Here is a 14,360-nt window from a genome sequence, read left to right on the forward strand (position 1 = left end):
AATGGTATGATTTCCACAGAGAAAGGGCATTCCTTCACAGAAAGAAGATGCATAACAAGAACATTTTCAGCTAGCAGGTCTTCTTTATACATTTATTTAGGCATATTGGGGTTTTTTAAATTAAAAAAAAATAACTGTTAAAAAAAAAAAAAACAAACCATGTGCAGGATGCCTATTCATTTTTCAACTTAATTGTGATTCTTCTTGAAAAGAGGGTTTGTTTTTCTTTTCCCCTTTATAATTTAGCAGAACCCAAGTTTAGAATAAACAAAACAAAACAAAAATTAACTTGTCTAATGAGCAGTTCCTCACTTTAGCTTTACTGACAATTATTTGATATGGGACAGTTTTCCTCTGTGGAGTCAGTTGACAACGCACCATTATAGATCTGCAAGTAGAAAAGGTCATTCTCACATGAAATGCACAAGTTTCAATATCAGAAGCAGGACATCAGAAGGAGTTGTAATTTTTCCAGTCACAGGTGGATTTGCAACATTCACAAAAATTACCTTTTTTTTTTTTTTTTTTTTACATTTTTTGTATTTACATTTCAGATATAAATAATGAAATTCTTTAAGTTACATGTTTTAACTTTGTTTCACAATTATTCTACATCTGCAAACTTTCCTATATCAAACCAACCTCTTTCTTCCATCATGAATGCGGAAGTCTGGCCTCTAATCAGTAATAATTACACTAAGCCTTTATGATGAAAGGTTGACTGTTCAAGTATCACATCATACTGAAATTTTTGCCCCAATTTAAAAATTGAGGCAGCAAACCAAGCCCCTTAGAAATGGTAATAAAAGAAATTAATCTGGGAACTCAATAAGCCAAATAATTTATTATTAAATTCTATCAATATCTTTCTTTGGTAAGAACTATGCAAGAGGATGATCCAACCCCCAACCCCCAAAAAATCATATAATATGTGACATCACAGTGTCTAACTCTGTGAAGGAGAAAGCCTCAAAAAATTAAGGAATTTTGTTTATTTAAGATTGTTTATAGCAGTAGCTCTTCCATGCATCTAAGTATGCAAATGATGGAAGTTTAATATAAAATTTGAATGGCAGGAATTAAAAAAGATAAAACAAAGAAAGAAAAAAACAGAGAGAAAAGCAACCATTACACCAGTGAATGTGCTGTTGTATGCTTTGTTGTGTTTCTGGCACACGTGTGGAAAAGCCTGTAAATTATTACATAAAAATCCAAGATTTGGATAATTATATCATCCAACTCTAAATTCTAAAATATGTAGGAAGCATGAAACAAATCTCTGAGCTGCCAGACAAAAATAAATAAGTGGTCCAAATATTTGGATTTTTTTTGTTTTTGTTGCCCTGTGTTGTGATGCAGAGTGTGACTGAAGGGAGAAGACCCCAATAGCTTACACAAAACATACTAAAGTGGCAATATAAACTAGCTGACACAAGCTTCACTGTACATTTAAATTGATACAATTGTCTGGTGCTTCCATGGCCAGGACATGTTGAGTGCCATAGGTCTCCTTAGAGTTAGAATGTTACAACAAAGACTAATCAGGTCATAATCCTTTAAAGTGCTTTCATTTCCAGTTTCTAATGGTTTTTGTTTTCCTTGTTTTCAGAGCGGAGCTGTCACGTGATATTGACTTCCAGAACATGGTCGTCCTTGCTGGGAATGACAAGTATTTGCATCCCCGTGCTGCAGTTGAAGACCTGACCAGATGAAAAGGATTGCAGACGGGGCATTGGCAAACCTTTGTGTTCCCCACTAGCTGCAGAATGCAAGCTACCTCTGCTCCTTATGCTGCTGCTGTCAGCTTGATCATCCACATTCTTGTCCACAGACAGGTTATCGTTTTCAATCCAGCTATCTGTTTAAAACAAAAACCCACAGTTTTATTCTATGGAGTGACCTAAACAACTTCAAAGTTATTTCAGAGCTCAGATGCACGGTCAGTTTACCACGTTAACAGTTACTGATCATCTCTGCTGAGGTAACAGTCTGTGCACACTTTTGGCCAGCAGCAGATGTAACAGTGAATTATATTGTTTTTTTAAGGAAAATTTAAGAAGCACTACCTCACAAATTTTCACAAGCTAAAAGGGTGAGCACTGGCAGTTCCTGGAGCTCTGCTGACAAACAACAAGTTGCTTGTACAAGTGAATTCTCACTACAGCTCTGAGACCACTTAACAGTACAGATAAATACTGGAGGTGGCTGTGGTAATTTAAACTCTTCATCTAATCTGGTTTATATGCCACAAATTTTCAGCAGTTCTTTTATTTTGTACTTAATCCTTTCAAAAACTGGGAAAAAAGTTCGAAGCTAAGGAAGACACAGTAGATGTGCAGCTTACAGACAATGAAACCACAGGATTAGAGGGTTATCAAAAGTTTTCACTTGATTATAAATCCAGTTACAACTAACTTGCACAATAATCTTTAAAGGAAATACAAGAAAACAATGCATTTATTATTCCTCCTCACAGATTAAAGCTGCAATCTGAACTCAAAGAGTTCCCGGTAAAGCAACATTTTGTAAGTTTCCAATCAGAACTGTGAGTGAAGGTAAGTAACAAAGACACCTAAGAGTACTTGGTCAATACACTTCCTCGCCTTGCTTTTCTCTTTACACAAGAACACAGGAGCTGCAAAATCATTTCTGTAAGTAGCCATGTAGTTAAGATAGCTTTACCAGCATCAAGTTGCATGGAGTGAGCAGAATGGTGAGGGAGGTATTTAAACAATCTGACATCCGGAAAAGGTAGATATCCGGCAAACAGTGGCATCACTTCCATGTGGACTTTGTGAGTTGCTCGAGCTGCTACAGGCATAGATATCACTCCAGAACTTTTCCCACAGACTGCCCAGTTACTACTGTTGTCAACAACTGCAAGAATAAAGAGCAAACACTATAAAGATCTTTATTGAAAAATGGAGAACCCTCAGTATAGTTTTAGAGCACTTTTAAAATCAGTACTTTAGCAACATCTAAAAGCTCACCAGCTTTTATGTGTGAAGAGCTGTGTGAGGCAAGAAAACAGCCCTACACAAAAAGGGACCATAGTGGGGCCTCAAGCAAGTATCCAACCAGTATGAACTGCATTTATATTCCACTTGAAGACAGATTAACGAGGAAAAAAAACCCCAAACATTCTCAGTCGAGCAAAATGAAAACTGCTTTACTGAGCAGCCATACTCACAATACAAGAATATATACCATAGAAAATCTGGCAGATGTCATTATCAAGACCAAACTACTGGGGAATTTTGCTAATATGCTTTAGAAAAATATTCTTACCTTCATACATAAGTTTTGTTGTGCAATATCCATCCGATTCTGTTAATGCTTCATCTCTGTCAACCTCTGAGAGGTCAACCAGTCGGGTGATTGACACCTCTAAAGAGCAAAGTGAGCCTGTTTTACAATATTCTGCCCCCAATGGTGGAAAAATTTCAGTTTTCACATGATACAAGGTCTGTCAGGAAGAAAACAGTGCTGTTACCAAGAAAAAAGGGGTGTTTTACTTGTGTTTTGACTGAACTGGACAATTGATAGAGTACAAACTTAACTTTACATTTAACATCCATATTCTATTAAATCTTTTTAATGCGAGATTCAGTTATATGTAATTTTCACTTCATTATCTTGCTCAGTTTGAGAAGATAATCAAATCAAATTTGATTGCATCTATTTCTGATACCAGCAGCAAGCATACCATTTTTCTCTCCACCTCTGTGCTTTAACTCAGCCTTTCAATGCTCCTAAATGGACACCAATCTCTATTTAAACAAACTTCTATTAGTTTCTTGGCCGGTCCTCACTTTCCAGACACATCACTGAAATTCTGAGTAGTACCAGAGAACTACTTCATCACTCTTAGCATCATAGTCCCCAGAATAACGGTGCCCATGTTATCAAAGAGCTAATTTTTAATTACTACAAAATTAAATATCCACCAAAAAGCCCCACTGTTTACCACAGTTAGTTCTCTTTAAAAACTCCAGAAAGATGCTGATACAGGTGCGAACAATTCCTAGTTACATGCCAGTAGGTAAACAAATAGCTAAAATATTGCTCAATGCCAGTTTTAATAAGTGGGTATAAAACATGGCAACACTGAAAACAGACAAAAGGATTTAACCAAATGAGAGTCTCTGCATGTTGCTACTGTTTATCTAAGCATCAAAAAGGGTAACACAAGACTGAATTTGGAGATCAGATTAAATAATGTTGATAGAATTCCTTTAACAGGAAGTTATATCTAGCCTATAAGCTTCCTAGCTGATCAAAGGAATAAAAAGTTTGTCCATAAAGGGAAAGAAGAAACATTTAAGATAATGGCCTAGAAAACCCTAAATATTTCATTAGAGGAGCTCATCTCCAGCACTACAAAAACCAGCTGAAATGCTTTCAATAGCAATGAGGTTTTAGAAATTGCAATTTGCTTTGGAGAATGCAGTCTGAAGCCAGTAGGGAAAAAGTAGCTCAGTAATCTAAGGATAGCTTCCATGGCACAAGCCCAGAAAGGCAAAAACACAGAAAAAAAATGAAACAAAATCAAGAACACTCGCACAAGTGTTACATCCATCCATCCATCCATTCCCCTATTGTTCAACAAACTGGCTTTCCAATGATTCCAAGTAGGTAGCAATCTCATTATGTAAATAGAAGTTTTCTAATATATTTCTTGACTTTCCATATATTAGGAAAGCGTATTCAGTTAACATGTTATACTTAGAAGAGTACTTACAAAAAAATTTTCCACTTGGAATTCGTAAGTGAACGGCTTCAGGGTAAAAGACTGTGGTTCAGAGGTAGATGGACAAAAGCTGACTGAAAACAGGCACTGCAAGGAGAGGGGAAGCTCTTTTGTCCACTTCAGTTCCCACACAAAGAATATTGATTGCTTACTGTATATGACCTGAAAGAGAATGTTTATAGTATTAGCACTTTCCTTCCTCTGATAAACAAGTAGAAATGCACATGCATATGTTTGTCTGTTCTGGCATTAATATAGTTTATAAAAATTAATTACCTGTTTAGTGTTAAATAAATCATTAGAAAAAATATGCAAATGAAATAACTAATAGTTAATTTTTTTTTAACAATGCACATCTAATTAAAAGCAGGGATACATTTCACTGTCAGAATTCAATTACACATGAAAAATAAGTCTCTACCCGATTTTTTTCCTAAAACCTAATGACAAACTGCAGCCAATGTTTCAAAATACTTCACATTCAATTACATATGAAAAATAAGTCTCTACCCGACTTTTTTCCTAAAACCTAATGACAAACTGCAGCTATAAGACAAACAAATTTTAACAGTGATATTAGTGATATTACATTTGTATAGCTGTTGTTCAAGCAGGTATGTAGTGCTTCACATGAGGCAAATGGACAAGTTTGAAAACTTACCCAGATCTTTGCAAGCTGTAGAATTTAATCAGAATGAATGCAAATGGTTTCTAAAGCATCTTTAAGAATCAGAGCTACTCAGAGGACTACAAAGGTCTGACCTAACATCAGCTATCAGCCTTATTTACTACAAAATCTATGTGCAGAAGTGCTAATAATTTCACTAACAAGAACTTTCATCTAGCTGTCCTGTCAATGAGCTCATAAACCACCAAGTGAAATCTTTACCTGTTGAGTTTCAGGGTTTAGAGGTACCAGCTGCAAATCTGTACAGTCAGCAGAGTTTTTTAGGCTGTTGTCTGAAAGCTGGAAACAGAGTTCTGACAAATTCTGAACACAGACTTGCACATATTTCCTGAAAAACATGACAGTTTCTTCACCAAAAGTGGAACGGTTACATTGAATGTATGTCCTTAAAATTGTTTTCAAAGTGTACAGCTAAAGCAAAAACAGAATGGCAGGTATATTTGTTTCTTTGAATTTTTTCCTCAATGCTTAAGACTCTGTAGAAACAAGGTTGTAAAACATCCTCTTCCATATTAAACAAAAACAAGTAACTACACAGTAACAGGCTAGCTTGGTTTATCTTGTGGTCTTATTTCCAATATAGCTGAAACCACGAATTTGTTGTATTGTTATGAAAGAACACTTGAGGAAACGCACAAGCTTCCAGTGGGAAGCTGTGCAAGATAACAAAAGCCCAACTTAAAAAAAAAAAAAAAAAAAAAAAAAAAGCAGCTGCTATAAATATTACTTATGAAACTCCAGCTCCATATTTTGTAAGAAGAAAGAAACAATAAATACTTAATGAGTACATTACCGTTTGCCAGCTGACAATAAGGAATGCTTCGCATTAAAAGGTATGCAGAATGTTAATGCAATAATAGTGGAGTAAATCGACCAAGGACAATCAATGGTTACCTAAAAGAAAAAGGGAACAAAGTTCTTAGTCTTAATGGTCTTTGGCATAATGACTTTGCTTTTCTTCTCATTTCTGAGCAAAACTTTTCTCAGTAAGTGTCTACATCTAATGCATCCAGAAGGGGAAGAAGAAAAAAATATATAAAAAAAAAAAATCTGTGCATCAAAAACTGATCTGACAAAATACTAGGTTTTTGTTTTCTTATGAGTGGGATATGAAATCTCAAAGAAGCTTCTCCTGTGGAAACTGACATACCCAGTTCTAAAGACTAAAAATAAAGGAGGAGGAATAAAAGAAAGATAAAAGGACACTAACAGTACTGATAGCATCTTAATACAATAATCTGGTAAAAGGTCAGTATCAAATAAATTGCTATATTACTGAAATGTCTTTATAATACTTTAATATATTAAATACAAGCTCAAAATGTTTTGAAAAAAACTTATTTAATGCATATTTGTTTTAACTTGAAGCAGCATGCTTAACTGAAGAACTTCTCCTGAAGTGAATGCTGCTATTCTTCCCATTGTAAAGCATATATATTTAACAACATATTTTTATATACTGAGAAAAAAAAAAAAAAAATGAAAATCTTGTCACATCACGTTTTAGCAATGCTAGTCTAGAGCTATTCCTTTTTACCCAACTCTTCACACACAAGGATACATGGCAGCACACTTGGTCAATTTTTAACAAGAAGTAGTTCTGTGAAAGGTGATGGTTTCAAGATCATTTTGCTGCCAACTGAAGAGCTTCTTTATACACAACTTATTTTATTCGCCCTTCATAATGAAAATTAAGAGGATAAGTTACCTCCAACTAAATAATGTAACAGGTTGAAACACTACAGTGTTAAGTACCTCAACACAGCATACAGATTCTTTGCAAGGGGAAGAAATATCTTTCCCATGAGTCAGAAGGGAGGATTTAAAGACTATCATGCCACCTTTACAAAGACACGAGTATCCTTCATCCTGTATAAACTGCGGGTGTTGGAACATTAAAACTAAGACTACTAGCCAGTGGAACAGTTGGCAATATAGTAGACATCATGTATATTTCTGCTTATATTTAAGTTTGCTATGATTTTTTCACATACATCTTTTAAGAAAAATCTAGTTCAATGCAAGCAGGTCCTCCTCCCATCACCATCACTTCTGTTTTGTGAAGTGTTTGCCCCTGTGATCAAATAGATTTCATAATAAAAAATGTTAAATTACGTCTTACTTTTTGATCAACAGTAGCCATGCAGTTGTCCTGTTTCTGCTTCTCTTTGTTTTTTCTGTGAACTTCTTTATTTGTAGTATTTTCTTTCTGCACTGCAGATTCTGTGGCTGATGGCAAATACATGACTTCTAGTTCAAATTCAATCACATGATATGCAGGAGCTACTGGCAAACTGATGCTTGTGATCTTTTCAGAAGACTGAATCCTTAATGATGATTCCGAGATCTTTTCTAGAGTTGTGTAGAATGGAGAAAAAAAAAAAAAAAAGAAGTAGATTTAAAACCTATTCATCCCTTCCCAATTTTCATTTTAATTTGTAACTATGTAATGAAAGTACCTTAAAAAGCTGAGTCATAGAAAAATATGTGGTGCTATAACCATTTTCTAACAAAACCTCCACGTTTGCAGAGCCAGCCATGAGGAACCATGGTATATAACTCAACGGTAACCTCTTCATATGAGGTACAATCCACACATCTTAAATTCCACTGCTGTTCACAACTTCCCAATTAATAATGCTCTGTCCTTCTCAAACTACAGGAAGGTAACCACCACATTCCACGTAATAGTCCCTTCCAATGCTCAAGAACTGAGAGGACAATTTGAAAACAAGCTTCAAACTAGCTGAAGAGCTACTTTAGTCTATCATATGATGCCTACTGAAGTTTTTACAACATCCCGCACGTCCTTAGTCTCATAATTTCTCTTCAAGCAATGAAGAGGCATTTCTCTTACAACTTATTGAACACAAATGCCTCAAGTATTTTCAGTCACTATTCATCATCTGTCTTTAAAATACTATATATGAGGTGCCTCTCTATAGTCTATTTCAATCTTAATTCCATCAACTCTGTTAAGAGTGTTCTTCCCATTTATGTAACATTTGCTTGTGTCTGAGCAACTGAGGAGGCTATGCAGTACTTACGCTTGGAAAAAAAAAAGGAACTAGGATGTAATCTGTTTAAATAAAACACCAGCTAAAGGAAATGTTCCATTTACATAGAACACTACCTAAAAACATACTTACAACTACTTCACAATAAAAATGTCTAGTTAAAAAAGAGCCCTCACGGTAATAAAAGATCACCATGATTCACCTGGAAATCATGACAGATGCTCACCTCAGCAGCAGTTTCACCATGCCTAATGAATTTCATCAGGGCAAGTAAAAGTTGTCCAGCTATGTCTGCCGAAAAGTTCATGTTACTACTTTGAGGATGGAAGTCTAAGACCTTTGTTGCTCTGAAGTACTCAGTTGCAAGTCTCTAGAATTGTTCTTAATAATGACTATTGGAAAATACAGCGTCAGGGTTCTTAACACTGTTAAGTACAGGTTTACTTCAGGATTACTCAATTTTCAGCCATATAAAGATTATTAATTTTTACTTCATTGCTTACCTCTGGTGTTGGAATAGATCACTGCCTTGCTCTCTGGATGGTACAAAATAGGCATGGCATCTGCATTACTGAGCTGCAAAGTATCTCCATTCTTCATGGTGTAGTGACCAGTAGTCACTGTGAATTTCACCTTCTGGGGAATGCCAGCCAAAAGGCTATCTGAAGAAGAAAGTAGAAATTGTTAACAGATTCCAGTACCCATCAGTAGATGGTTACAATACACTCCTAAGGCTTGTTAGCAATATTCCCAGACAAACTGTCACACATTAGGGTAACTTGTAACCATGGGGTTTTGGTGTTATGCAACACACAGTTGTTTCAACTTGAGTGACCAAAACCATTTGTTTCTTGCATGGCTTAGACTAGTTGGCTCACATACTGTGTGTCTCTGGCAGCACGGAATTCAGTGAAATACAGTAATCCCAAAGAATTTACTAAGCTTTTGGCAAGCTCTCCAGGTTGTAGACAGCTTAATATTTTTGCACCTATGATGCCAGTCATACCCACACACAGTATTTACGTAATCAAGATAACAAGAATGCCAGTAGGCACACAGACTCTCAAATATCTGATTCACAACCACCAGTTTCATAGAGATAGCTAATTTGATTAATGCCCAATATGTCTGTCCTTCCTTCGCCACACACTGCAACCCCTGTAACTGGGATGATAGCACAAAATGCATATTAACTCCTCAGCAACCTCAGTTAATAGCCCCCCCCAAAAAATCACTATTAACTTCCATTTATAAACATTAATAAACTCTACAAGTAATGCTGAGCTGTCCATGAAACCACTGGATGTGTTCAGCATTAAATTTGAGTAAGTTTATATTATCACCTTTAGTAGAGAATCCCAGTTCTTACCCATTTCTCGTAAATACCAAAGAGACTGCAGCATCACAGAACTAACCACTAAAGAGCTCAGCCAATTACAGATTTAAATATTCACTTCGCATCAGTGTGGCAGCTCAAATCATACCTGATACTTAAGTGACACTACATGTTCAAATTCATGTTCAAAAGTGACACTACATGTTTCAGAGCCAAGCACTAGAATTAGTTGTTGAAAACTAGCCATCATTGACAGAGCATACTTGATGGATAATTTGAAAAGAGAGGTCTTATTTTAGACTCAAAATTAAGAGTAAGGCAAAAAAAAAAAAAAAAAAAAAAAAAATTCAAGCCAAAAAAATGCTTTATCTAGTCCCATGACATACAAAGAAATCATCAAAACAACTTCAGCATAGCAACTGTACCTACCAGTCATTGGTTCCACTTTTAGCTGGGGCTCCTGAGAATACACATCATACTGCACAATAGGGTAAATATGAAGAAGGACAAACTGTACTTTTCCCACTGAAGTGCACAGTTGCCTGAGCGTGTACGTCCCAGGTTCTTTGGCCTTTGAAGAAAGCATTGGAATGGATTTTTCAATTTAGGCAATACTTCTAGAACAAACCCTCTACTAAAGAACAGTGTGCTTTCAGCTCATTTTTATCAGATACTTTGTATTTATAAACTAAAACAAAAGAATTGTTCTCTCAGTAAGTGACAAGATTTTCACAAAGGAGCACTTTGTGCCCCGTTAAGATGGAAGCCTTAGAGTGCTGGCTGATTCAAGAAAAAAACATAAGTAACAAGTACCAACAATCAGAATAACAAATATAGTAACTATGTTGTCAAATTGTTATTTTGGGGTGCTTTTTGTCTTGTTTGTTGGTCCCCCCACCTCCAACTGCCACATACATTAAAATATAATCATATTTATTAAGCACTGAAATGATATTTAGCAAGCAGTGAAGTGCTTATTTGGCTAACGTTCATAAAAATCCTACAACATTTACATAAGGCACAGGTTTCAGCTCAAGCTACCAATTTCACAAGCTCCTCACCCCACATGCTGTGAGAATGCTTACAAAGAAGTAATACATACATATTTAATTTCAAACTCTTCCCTTACCCTGAATAATGGGATTCTGGATGTTTTTCCAATAACATTATAAAAAGCAAATCTGTAACATCAGCTAGTATATTTGTTCTTGATTCTATTTGCTCTTAGCTACTACTGCTAGAGAATGGGAAATGTTTTATTTTTCCATGTGCCATTTTACCAGGTGTAATACATAAATATTGATGCTGAGTATAATTAAATCCAAGGAATAAGATCAGAAGTTACACAGAAAAGCTCTAACAACTCAAATTCAAACCTCACTTATGCATGTTATTTACAGAGCAAATCCTGACTGAAATTCAGTATTATGCTTTTTGACATTAAAGTCACTAATTTCATCCCTTGAATACTTTATAAACAGAAAAGCAAGAGTAAAGTCTTTCATAATATATACATACTTTAAACCTCAACATGGGAAGGAATATCAACCTGAAAAATTTAGATAATGCTTTCTGATGTCTTTTAAAGCTTGAAAAAAAAAAAATACACTGAAAGACTACTATCAGCATAAATAATGCTAATCATCAATCTAAGATCTACAGAAAGAATCAAAATCCCACTGCATCTTAGAAGCACAGTCATTCCTTTTTCTGCAAAAGTAGTGCAATTAAGCATTGCTGTAAGAAAATTTAGAAAACAAGCTGTCATCAGTTTCTACGCTCTGGCCAGCTACACAACCCAGCAGAAATGACACAGTATACTGCTACAATGATGATGGATTTTTACTAAATATGTTGTAAATACTACAGCTCAAATCTAGAGAAGCTTTCATCATGTTACCTAGTAATGCACTGTCAAAATTATAACATATTCAAATTTTTCTCTTTAAGGACAGAGAAGTCATGTTTTGAACAACTGTATAAAGATAAGTGGATTCACACCCAGCAGTCTTCCCATGCAAAGTTCTTTCAAGAAAGGAAGGTTGGGAAAATAGGGAAGTTACAAGCATAGGGTTTGTCCATCTTCCAATAGCCACCAGAAACACGCAGAACAAGGCAAATTTAAAGCAGACCTATATCTAGCTTTTTATCCATATCTCTTCTCCTGTGGTTTCAGATTGCTTCCTGACCCCACTAAGCCAAAACACCTGCTCAGAACAGTCTCTAACAGCTTTCAACTAGTAAGGCTCCTTCACCTGAGATCCAGTTCTACGTGCATGTTAACTTATTTTATAGACAAATAAATTTGCAGCAAGCAAGAGCTGTCCAAATCTCATTAACTTGTCCCAATCCTTTGAAAGAACAAGAAACCTAAAAAACTAGCTCAATAGGTAGATCAAATGACATTACTGCCATTTCACATGGTATCATCAGGGACTTGAAGTCAACTTTGAGACACCCACTCTGCACACAGGTTCCACAATGTGTGTGTGCACATCTACCAAGCACATCTCTCTAGTGCTTTCTGCCCCAGCACTGGAGGAATGGAAAGGTAGAATATGTAAGCCTCACTCTAAACAAAGTTCTATGACAAGACAGAATTTTACAATTAAAAAAAGGAAAAAGGAGGAAAAAAAAAAAAGGGGAGAAAGTTCAAATCTCAGCACCTAAAATATGCTAAGAATGCTACAGAAACCTCCTGGCCAGCAATGTCTAGCTATCAACTTTTAGTCATCAAAAGAAGATATATTGATACTTATTTCAAAATTAGTTTTAAAAAAGGGACCAAAGCTAGTTTGAACCAATCTGAAAATGGCAAAGCTAGCAGGAATACATATCAAAGGTGACTGAAGAACACTTTCTCTCTTCATAGCATCCATATCCTTTCCAATGTATAGGCTGGATAATGCTCAGAAAATGAAGCAGCTATGAAACACCTGTTGCATTTCTCATTGTGCTGCCCCATCTCTTGTTAAACATTCAGATGCAGCATTGAATTTCTCAGCATTTTCTTGCTCAAATTTTCCCGATGATGCTCGTTACTGCAGCACTGAACTCTACTAAATACGTCCTTATGAAGGGTTAGAGAGGTGCGGTAGATAGAAAGTATTTAAAGAAAGCCAAAGAACAGAATAACGTGATAATTGAGGACAGAAGCTCCTACACCTGGAACACCAAACAGATGGTGACGCCTCGCTTTTGAAAACGCTTGGCATTTCACTTCCTAGGACTAAGTCAGCAGGTAAATGCCTTTGCCCATTTCATTAAAACAAGCAAACAAACCACAGATCAGCAAAGTACAAGGCCACAGAATCACTGGTAGTTTTAAAACAAAACCAAAGTGAAAAATAAAAACCCCACCGCCACAACAAATCAACCAGCGGGATGGGTACTCAAGGCCCGCTGATTTCCAGTTACTACGCACCCAGCAGTAACGCAATGTGGACTGAAGTGATAAGCACTACTGTCCTTAAATATTTCAGCAATTACTGGGAGTACTTAGATTGCTGGGGGAAGAATGGGAGGGAAAAAAAGATTACTCCAAGTAATCTTGGAGTAATCTTGGAGTAAGTAAAAAAGATTACTCCAAGCTGACTTAGAGTGCATGTGTAAGTTGGGACTAAGCTGACTTAGAGTGCATGTGTAAGTTGGGAACTGAGGGAGTTTCATATAAGACACTATTATGGCAGAAGCAGGACTGCAATCCACTTTGAGAGTGGCATTTAGATGGTGACACTCTATTTTCACAGGTGTTTGTTCATGCAGATTTAGTCTTCCTGTAGCAGAAAATCCTTATGTTCTTTTCTTCTCATTCCTTATGTGATTAAGATGAAAAATGGGGCTAATTTTAATTCTGTCATCTTCTAAATTCAAATATTTGAGGCTGAGCTTAACTTTGTCATACTCCTTGCAGGTAGGTTTACTACAACCACCAAGTGAAAAAACATTGTACCACCCTCCACAGTGAAGAACAGGCTATTAACTGAATTTAACCACATCATCACTTACTAAGGGCTAGAAAATGCATTCCCATCAAAATTCTGAAATGTTATTCTGAATTAACAGCAAAGGCAGACTTCATGAGCAGTACACCATCTTGCATATAAATTCAGTTTAATTTTTGGCAGCAATAATTAAAACTGGTTTTGTAATTCCAAAATAAGTTTTGGAAGGCTGACTCAAATGACTGCCAACAGGAAAGTCACCTGTATGTTTTCACACAGACACAACAGCCTTCTTTCAAGGGAAATTAAGGTCTAGAACAATGAAAACAAAGCCACAGGGGGAGTGGCATCACCCAAGCTGTAACAGGAAGCAACACAGGCCCTTGGCAGCGCTATGATTTTCCTCAGCCAGTGCTTTTAGTTTTTTCTTTCATAAGCGCTACATTCACTCAACTATAAAACCTACCTGAGTATTGAATGTTATTTTATTGAGCCCTGGTTCCAGTATTAAGTTGTCACATTTCAACACATGAGCCCCATCTTCTAAAGTCACCCCGGAGGGTATATCCAGAGAACTGCTGCTCTCTTGCCTTCGCAGGAGCATGTGCACATTTTTGCAGATAAT

The 14,360-nt window shown here is 36.1% G+C and overlaps 1 protein-coding gene across 1 annotated transcript in view; it reads right to left on the reverse strand.

Moving 5' to 3' along the window:
- Positions 1–1,442: 1,442 nt before the first annotated feature.
- The window catches only part of LOC104522209 (trafficking protein particle complex subunit 10), a gene marked incomplete at its 5' end in the record, with an annotated part of 33,810 nt that continues 20,892 nt past the window's right edge, over positions 1,443–14,360 (reverse strand). Inside the window, 10 exon segments of the mRNA XM_010164435.1 lie at positions 1,443–1,858; positions 2,683–2,877; positions 3,289–3,466; positions 4,742–4,912; positions 5,640–5,766; positions 6,232–6,332; positions 7,561–7,790; positions 8,959–9,117; positions 10,221–10,362; positions 14,202–14,360. The exon segment at positions 14,202–14,360 is cut by the window's right edge and continues 20 nt beyond it. Of these exon segments, the coding sequence (XP_010162737.1) occupies positions 1,620–1,858; positions 2,683–2,877; positions 3,289–3,466; positions 4,742–4,912; positions 5,640–5,766; positions 6,232–6,332; positions 7,561–7,790; positions 8,959–9,117; positions 10,221–10,362; positions 14,202–14,360 (1,701 nt within the window).

The sequence above is a fragment of the Antrostomus carolinensis genome, unplaced genomic scaffold (genome assembly GCF_000700745.2).
Source record: "Antrostomus carolinensis isolate BGI_N321 unplaced genomic scaffold, ASM70074v2 scaffold6123, whole genome shotgun sequence".
NCBI lineage: Eukaryota > Metazoa > Chordata > Aves > Caprimulgiformes > Caprimulgidae > Antrostomus > Antrostomus carolinensis.